This window comes from Chenopodium quinoa, unplaced genomic scaffold (assembly GCF_001683475.1).
Source record: "Chenopodium quinoa cultivar QQ74 unplaced genomic scaffold, ASM168347v1, whole genome shotgun sequence".
Taxonomy (NCBI): domain Eukaryota; kingdom Viridiplantae; phylum Streptophyta; class Magnoliopsida; order Caryophyllales; family Amaranthaceae; genus Chenopodium; species Chenopodium quinoa.
The window spans coordinates 2,168,099-2,177,624 of record NW_018742879.1 but is presented as its reverse complement, the minus strand read 5'-3'; the positions used below and the strand labels follow the sequence as shown (position 1 = coordinate 2,177,624).

At 38.3% G+C, this 9,526-nt stretch overlaps 1 protein-coding gene across 1 annotated transcript; it reads right to left on the bottom strand.

The window, feature by feature from the left end:
- Positions 1 to 226: 226 nt before the first annotated feature.
- LOC110726442 lies at positions 227 to 7,013 on the bottom strand. Its single transcript, XM_021905922.1, has 4 exons — positions 6,328 to 7,013; positions 2,136 to 2,174; positions 1,048 to 1,132; positions 227 to 694 (listed from the first exon to the last, which is right to left on the bottom strand). Exons 1-4 carry the CDS (start codon positions 6,691 to 6,693, stop codon positions 612 to 614), a joined length of 573 nt encoding a protein of 190 aa, XP_021761614.1. The 5' UTR covers positions 6,694 to 7,013; the 3' UTR covers positions 227 to 611.
- Positions 7,014 to 9,526: the final 2,513 nt, after the last annotated feature.

Here is a 9,526-nt window from a genome sequence, read left to right as displayed (position 1 = left end):
TTTCCTCTTATTAGAATTTCAATTTAGATTTTAGAGTTAATTCTTGTAATTTTTTCCTGGTCAAAGTTAAATCACTTTTTGAGTTTTTTCTTTTTAATTTTCATGGTTCTTTCCATATCATCATGCTTCTCTAAGTCTCCATCACGTAAGTATGTGTGAAAGCTAAAAAGTTCCAGTCATGCCATCATTTTACTAAAAATTGGTCGAAAATATAAGAGTTGAGGGGTTAATTGCAGGACTTTTATTATTATTATTTTTTTTAAAAAAAATAAAATTATTAACAGTAATTACAATATTATTTTAAACCTATAAACAATTGCATCATCACATTCATCAGACATCACGTATACACCTGAAATAATCTAATCAGAGTATACAAGTTACGACAGCTTTTGCTAAATGCTAGGTAATGATCATCTCCTAATGAAAGGTGGAACTAAGATTGTTTTATGAACATAAAACGCGAGAAGAACATCAATTTTGTGTTGTTACTGAATTCTACATACACCTGAATCTTTTCCTCGATGAACCATGACTCCGTGAGCATCAAGGAGGAACTAAGAATGTTTTATGAGCATATAACACGAGAACCTCTTTGCTACCATTCAGTGTTACTGAATTCTACATCCACCTGAATCTTCTCCTCGACGGACATTACCAAATGCCGACAACTCAAGGAGGTCCATGTCACGGCCTGCAAATTTGTTCCAGAATAGTAACAATAATGAGGTTTCAGTCATTTACTTGATTCAATCAAGGATCGAAATTCTCAAAACCTCAAGAAAAACAGGAAGCTACAGGGGGTGTTATACGAAAGATCAGCAGAAACCCAATATATAAAGCATGGATTGGGATAGAAAAAAGAATATCTATCTCCACAAATATTGACAAACAACACATTCATGATTCAGACTGCATTCATTCAATGTACTTAGTAGCACCTAAAATCATGCAAGTGAAATGCGCAAATGCCACAAGATATGACCAGAATACCAGAATAATTTATGCGTCTAATAAACCGAATGCAGAATACAGATATCAACATACCTGAAACTCGACAATAGGAACTCTTTTGTATCAGATCTGCTCTGGATATGTCAGTTCGATTCCCTTTCGAGCGATTAACAGTAGCCTGACATGATGAATAGCACATACATGATCAATGTTGTTCGAGATAGTGAGAAGATTCTGAGAACTAAAATTCTGAAGAGCTACATTTCAACTTCCAACATGAGGAAGCCAATAAAATAAAGTTGTGGAAAGGTTGCATGAAATGATGAAGTGAAAGTGACATGATATGCAGCCACCACAACATCTAAACATTTCATCAACAAAAGGCACACAAAACAAACTAGGACTTACCATTGATAGCGCTGCCACCAAGGCACCAATTAAGTTGTTTAAGGGCTGTCTCCAAAGCCTAACATTATAAAAGGGTAATGCCAAATGTTGTTGCTATCACACTTTTTTAGTAAAATGTCGAAATCCTAGGCATCTCTCCTGGTAATATTCTAACTCTTCATTTGGCCTAATACGCTCATATTGACATGACAGGCTTGACAGCTCATTTTACACCCTAAGTTATGTGTGATTTGCTCTTGGAAGCACTAAGAAGTATGATCGTTTGTTATTTACTTCTTGCAAGTCAGCCACAATGCAAAAGAGCTAATTCCAACATCATAGATGGGGGTTAAGAACAAAATATGTAAAGGCTTTGAGGTGTAATAATATTTATTAACTCTACACTTTTACCCAGAGTTAGGAGATCATTGAGCAAGTTCTCATGTCATTATATTTAATTGTTAAAATGTAAGACGCCTCAATCTACACACAAACACTTAAAATTAGATCTGAGTAACATAGTTTTAAGTCCCCTTTCTGCTTCATTGGTGCCATTCCCACTATTTTAGCCTTCTCAAGGCTTTCTGTCTGGTCAGTCAGATAACTTCGTACTCACACCACATGTTGCTCATCAAATTCGTAAGGCAATCAGCTAAGCACACAAAATTTTAAGAAGTGTAGATTTGCGGAGAGGGGGGGGGGAACAAATGCATGCACGCACTATGTGCAACACATGGTTGGAAGAAATAAGAAAAAAAAAATGTGTATATTTCATATGCACAAGATTAGAGTACCTGTAAAACCTGACAATTCTCCAGCGTACTTTTTCCCCCCTGAAAATAAAAGCATCTGATAAGAACAATATCAAATACGATCAATGAAAAATAAAAATAAGCTCATATAAGGTTCACAACAAAGCACTCTGTTTCCAAACCAATAACTAAAGATCTCCTAGCTGAATAACAAAGATCAATTATAGAGACAAAAAGTGAATAATAGGGCCCAGATAAGTAAACAAAGACGAGAGACTATAACCTGCAATTCCTTAAACTTCTGATCTACAGTACTAAATCAGGTACACTGTATGCATAATAACTTATCGGAGAGGGATATTGTTAAAATTTTAGAGAAAATAAAACAGGTTTGAGAAACCCAATACGGAGGAGGAGAATTGGACATCTACAAGATCAAAGGAGGTCCCATTCTAAAACCAATTGGTAATAGGAATAAATCCTCAAGCTGGTAATAGTTATAAAGCGGTTCTGTTCTCTCCTCTTCCTTAAAGTGGAACCACTCACACGTGCAATGAAGGGGATTCAACAGGTACACTTTTTAACTTTTAAGTTCCAAGCAACGATCTTGACCAATATTGTTGAAAATTAAAAACTTGGATTTAGTCACTGGAATCTCTTTATAAAGCGTGCAATCAATTATGTGCAAAGCCCCCCCACCCCCTACACACACGCGCACACACGCACGCACACACACACGCGCGCGCGCGCACACACACATGATAAATTATTGCACTATTAAAAATCACTGCAAACTCAATAGAATTTTACAAGAAAATTTTGTAATTGGGTTGCATTTGAAATAACTTGGTGAGTTGGTGTTGTTAGAGCACGTAACAATAGCTCACAATGACTTTTTTTATAAAATTGGACATGTATAAGACTATTTTACTCTCCATCCTCTACATACTCAATTTTATAAAGCACTATGGCAAGGCAAGAAAAACACAAACAGGCGAAAATGATCATACGCTAAAGATAGGCTTAGATGCCTAATAATAAACTTATCACTACCTCAAAGCTCTTCTATGTTAGATCGAGTCAATCTTTGGCTAAAGTTATTGGCCTAATTACATTTAGCCTTACAATTAAGTTGCATCATGAGCGCATAAGTCCCAACTCAGCTCTTACATCAAGTCAAGGATTGCTATAAGAGTTTAAGATGCTACCTGATTCAGTTAGTTTAATTCAAACTCGGCCTCAAAATTACTTTACATACCAAACACAATTCCAAATTCTCAAATTCAGCTCCTAGATCAAGAAAATCATTGGTGAATATGATGACTTACTTAAGAACTTAAGATTGGCCTCATGATCAAATTGTTAAAATTTCTAAATGAACTGTTAAACAATCTGATCATTGGCTAAATTTACGTAGGCTTCACGTTCAATTTCCATTAAAGCTCTTGGACCAAGTTGATTTGGCTATGTGTATCTGGCTAATTGAAAAGGGAGAAAAAAGAAAAAGAAAAAAAAAAAAAAAAAAAAAAAAAAAACCTAATGATCAACTTATATTGTTGAGATTTTTCATGGCCAAAGCTGTGTTGTCTAGCTTATCTTGAGCAAGTAGCTGAAGAGTTAAAACAACTTCAATAATATGCCTTAGTTTTTGACTTATGGTTTAAGATATTGATTAGCTAAAAACCTGGGATAAGTTTCTCTGAACAGACATTTTGAATCATGCTAAGTTGCCCACTATGCCGGTTCTTAGCTGCTTCACAGAAAATAAGACTTTAACTAGATATTTATTTAAAGCAAACTCTTGGGCGAATCCAAGATTAGTTGGGAAAGTCTTGTGGCATAATCATAAAAAACACTTAGAAAGCACTAGCAAAAGAGTAGGCATGAGAAGGTTGAAAAGAGTCAAGTAGCATCAACAAGTCTGTAAAATACTTTATTGCTATACGTACTCAGCAAAAGAAAGACCAGAAGCATGTAAAAAGTTCATGCTCTATCTTTTCATGTTTCTCATAATAGTTTATTATACTTCTCAACAGAAGTCTGTTTTCTCATACACAATTGCAGCTCACAAATATAATATTAAAAACAATAGATCACATTATTTTTAGGCATGAGATTTCTAATGGTTCAGAGCTCTCTTTGCTGCAGACGAGAGTGCCAATAGGTTTTCAAATCCTAAGACAGGGATGTGTTCGCAAACAGTTTTTCAGTGTACTAGGCAGAACAGGGGAGTTTTCTTTCAAAAAGATCACTGAAGCAAGCGTAGAGCCTTAGATCCAGGCTTTCTGAATCTGCTCTCCACTGTTTACTTTCAGTAGTCAGTACATTATAATATTTGACATTCTTATTCATTCCTGATTTAGTAGCATTTTCCCTAATGTGATTACATTTAGATTGCTTAGAAAGTAATATGGCCAATTATTTTAAAAAGAAAAAACAACTTCAAATCTAACAATAATCATTAAAGCTAGAATGGGTTTAGTCAAGTCATTGTCTAGTAACCAGAATAAGATTTTACTGTAGAATATAAAAAAGGTCGAAACTTCTACTATTAAGTCTAATGCATACTAGTAAAGACGCTAGAGGCAAAACGGATGATCAAAGTGGTATTTTGAGGGGAATCATGGTAGTGGGCTGGCAGTAAAGATGTTTGCTGTGTGTTATTGAATATTTTGATACATGTAAATGTCTAGAGAGTCTATTCAACCAATCTCTCCTCTCCAGTCAATTCTAAGGAGATATATGAACATAGTAGAATTTTGAGGGAGATCTGGAAGAATTTTGACGGAGATCTGAAAGATGCAGAGAATGAATATTGAAACGAAGGATCGTGTAGCAATTCAAAAGAATAGGGTTATCCAACAGTTAATAGTCAATTAGAGTTCATTGTCTAATTTGTTAAATTTCATGGATAGGATTTCATACAAAAAATTTTACCAAGGCATTACAGTGCAAGTTGAGGATAGAGACAATTTCATATGTTTCAATGAATATAGATGATGGTGGACAAAGATATTGATGAGATTCGCACACAGAAAAAAGACAACTATAAACCACCCAACTCAACCCCTTTCAATGAAAATGCTATCGACATTGTTGTAGATCCCAAAGATTATACAAGAGAAGCAACATCAAGAAATACAATATTGGACAAACATGATATCATTTGAATGAACTACATACGAGGATAGATCCAAACCTAGAGATGACTTGGTGATGAGTAGAAACAAAATCGATAAATGAGAAGACAAAATAACAAGTTATCTGAAGGGCTAGGTGTAGTGAATAATTTGTATGTCTAAATTGTAATTATCCACTAAACCTAGCCATATCAATAAATGATGAGGATTGTCAACATTCTAATTATGAACTTAACTCAGGAATATTACTAGTTATTCTAAATCACCACATTCATCATCTTTGTTGTCATCCATCTCCAACTCTTCTAAGTTTGGATGTAACTCACTCATAGACTGATCCCTACTAGGTTCGGCTCTGTAAGTTTGATAAGGTAGAGGCAAAGAGTTGAGATGTTACCAATCTATCATATCCATCTAATATTGTATTATTGCATTTCTTGATTTGCAACTTCTCTCACCATATCTAGAGCCAATATAATTTCAAAAGCCTCTACATCTTCATTAATTAGGTTTGAATAGAAAGTATAGAAACATTTATATGAGTAATTGTATTTCTTAGCACAAATATCTTGAATATTTTCGTGCACCATCATCTGTTGCCAATTAAACATAATCGAAGTAATGTGACCTTTTTCAACACCTAGACCTACAACTACACTATACCTTGTGTGAGTTGTGTTATTGCTCGATACAATACCTTGGTACATTATCTCTTGTGAAATGAATTCCATTCAGGAATTGAGCTAATTAGGCAATGGACTACAACCAATCATAACTATGTTAGGTAACTTACACTTGAAAAAATGGGGCAAAGCCGATTTCAATTTCGGATAATGAAACATCAGAGCAGCCACAAATGCAGCAGTTAAGCTTAAGCAACAGTCACAAAGTAATCAAAATCACATAAATTCCCTCACATACCTAAATTAGAAGTACATTGATATATATCATCTCATTTATAATAAGATCAACCAACAACAGTAAAGATTAAAAATTCAAGAATACCCATCAAATTAGAGCAACAAATAAAGCTAAATAACAATTTGAAGGGTAAAATTGTTCTTAAAAATTTCAATTCAATTGAAAAAATATACCTTGGAATAAGGAAGAATGTGGTCATAGTCATGGCACAAGCACCCAGGGCAACCAACAAGCTTGCGGAAGACGATATTCCCAAGTGGGTCCCTTCTCCAACGACTTGGGTCTCGACCGTTGACTTTCTCTGCCTTTTCCCAGCATTGTTGCTTCACTCTGTAAGGGAAGCTTCGTGGGTTGTACTCAGAAGTTTCAGTGACTCGGTATTCTTCGAACTCAGTGATCAACTCGGAGGTGGTTTGGTCGGAGAGTGAAGCTGACGGAGGGGAAATTCTGGAGGCGCGCGACGGTGAGCTGGTGGTGGTGCGTCCTCTGTTTCTTGGTGGAGAGGATTGGGCTCTTTTGTCCTCTCTTTTTGGTCTCATTTTTGTAGTGAAATTATTGGATTTTTTTTGGCTTCGATAAAATTATCCAATGAACACAAAAGAACTCCCGTGGTAGGATAAGACCATAAGGGGTAACATCAAAATATTGAAATGGAATTTGAAATTAACCAGTGTCACGGGATAATTTGTAGACTAACTTTTTTTTTTGTTTTTCAAAGCTAGGGACCTAGGAGGTTTCCGTGATGGCGCCTAAACCAAGTCTCGGCCAGCCTAACACTCAAAGAATAATAACACATGCACACAAATAAGAGACAGGTACCAACACAAGGTAAGAACACTTTATTACTTTCGTGGCTTACAAATACAAGGAGTTTCTCTCTCTAAAGCTCCCAAAATTCACTACCCGGCAAATGAATGTCTTGGCCTATTTAAAGGCACTGACTACATCCCAGTAAGCTAGGGTAACTGCCCACTATGGCCACTACACCCATAATGTAGTAACTGCCCACTACTTGCATGTTTACTTGGATGCATCTGGACTTGTCCACGTACCAAGGGGAGTTATCCACGTTCAACATGATCTCATAACCGTCAAGTAACCATCAAGCCCCAATATGCCATGCTCCTACATTTTAGGAGGCATGCATCAGTATGCCTATGTGGCACACAACCGCTTGGCCAGGTAATTATCCACTCCCCCATAGTGCTCCTATTTTTTAGGAACACTAAGTGAGTGGCATAATTGTCATGTGACGTGGCATTCCTCTCTTGGAATAACTACCCACGTCCTAGGCAACTCCCCACTACTCTGGTGCTCCTATTTTATAGGAACCGCCTTAGTAATGGCTTTGCCGCGTTCCCGTTTGACTTCGGTCAAAGTCCGGGTCAAGATAACCGTTAGTCAACCCACTAACATCATGGTCCTATATTTTAGGAATCATACTTAGCCACGTGCCACCTCAGCATAACCGTTCCGACATTTTAGGAAGAGTGGTGTAACGTGGGTGGTTACCTCAATCGCCCACTAGCTCCACTGCTCAGCCAATCCCTAGAATCAAGGCAATCGCATGCTAGCCACGATGACTAAGCTTAACCGTCAAGGAGTCCCTACTATAAATAGTCCACTAAGGGAAGCATAGTCATGGCCACGCAAGTCCATTCTACTAGCCAAGACTTTTCCTTAGTATCCAGCCCATGGCCACGCAAGTCCATGGTTCCATCGTAGGAACCATAGTCATCGCTGACTAGGTCGTACTTGATCCTCCATGCGGGAGCCCCCATGGTCTCCACCATCGTAGTGGACCATAAGGACATCCACACATAATCTCAAGAGAATCCCTTTGTCAAACCACGCACTGTCGAGCTAGCATGCACCGTACTAAGCCATAGGCCCCTGCTGGTCACCCCGTATCCGCCCTAGTCGGAACTATCGAGTCGGTTTATTCTATCGAGTGTTCACCTTAGCCATCCATGTGTGCTATAGTCCCCATAGGCCATCCTATGTCCAAGACTATGCCCAAGGCTCCTAGCCATAGGGTCACCCTTAGGTCAGCCACTAACCCTTAAGTGAGCACTTGCCCCCTAAAGAGCTTTATTTTGATCTGGCCTTGAAAATCTAGTGAACACCTAACTGACAGTAACACAATAATGGGCTTTGGGGCTCAACCCTTGAACCCAACCTTGGCCCTATGGCCATGTATGATCTATTAGGGTCCTAATAAGTCCCCTCAATCAATATCAAAGGTTGTTTTGGAGTTTTGCTCATCCAAATACTCCGAGGTTCTTTTGATGCGCGCATGCGCGTGCTAGCCATAGGCCCAAGGCCTAGCTGATCAAGCTCTTGCTAGCACCATGGCCTAAGCACTTGGGGTTTATCCCTATAACCTCACAAGCCTTAGACATGGTTGTGTGCTATCTTAGCCTCACTTGGCTCGTTCCCCTTGAACCGATCACACACTTGCTCGCGTAGGCAAGTGAGATCCCGAAGGCCTTGCACGCATAGGTGGTCGACGCTCTTGCCTAGGTCGACCCAGAGCGACCGTGACAACTAGTGTATGGCCCGGGCGATGCCCCGGGTCATTATATCCCCGGGTCATTATATGTATATAATAATTTTAAAGTTATTGTTAATTTCATCAAAAGATATCATGTAATGCTATGCACAAAATGGTGGCGGCTAAGCTAGATTTCCTTTTGTTTATAAGTGAGAAGAAAATTTAGCTTTGTTCACAAATGAACACCTAAAAAGAAATACATGATTGAACAATTATTTATTGAATCGTTTACAACTGCGAGTCATAGTGATGTACACTAATATTATATTTTTCAAACCTACATTTGTGATTTGACTCTTTAATATATCTCTACCCTCCCGTCAATTAATATGATGTACTAATTGATTAGGGGATTTTTATCCTCCAATCACCGTCTGACAAGTGGACCAACCAGGTTCCGCCACGTGTCCTTCACGTAGGCCAATAGGAGCCTGCCACGTGTCAATCACAGATACGTCCTCTGCGGACCAATTGAGACACGCCACGTGTCCACCCATGCCAAATGGGAAAACCGGCCACCAAGGCCCAATCCTGTTTAGAGGCCCGGTCAGCCCTAGGTTTACCCTAAACCTAGAGAGTGGCACGCTTCTCAAGACTATAAATACTCTTCTTAATCCTCATTAAGAAGAGAGAGAAAAAAGGAGAGAACTCTAATAACACACGGATTATACATTAAACACTCTCACCTAGAGAGACTAAACCACTTTAATTTCCGTATTAATTACTCCTTAATCAGGTACTAACTTGACCGTTGGAGGCGGAGCTCTCAGGGGTCTCCGTTATTTTGCAGGTACAGGCGGCCGGTTCCAGTCTCGGTG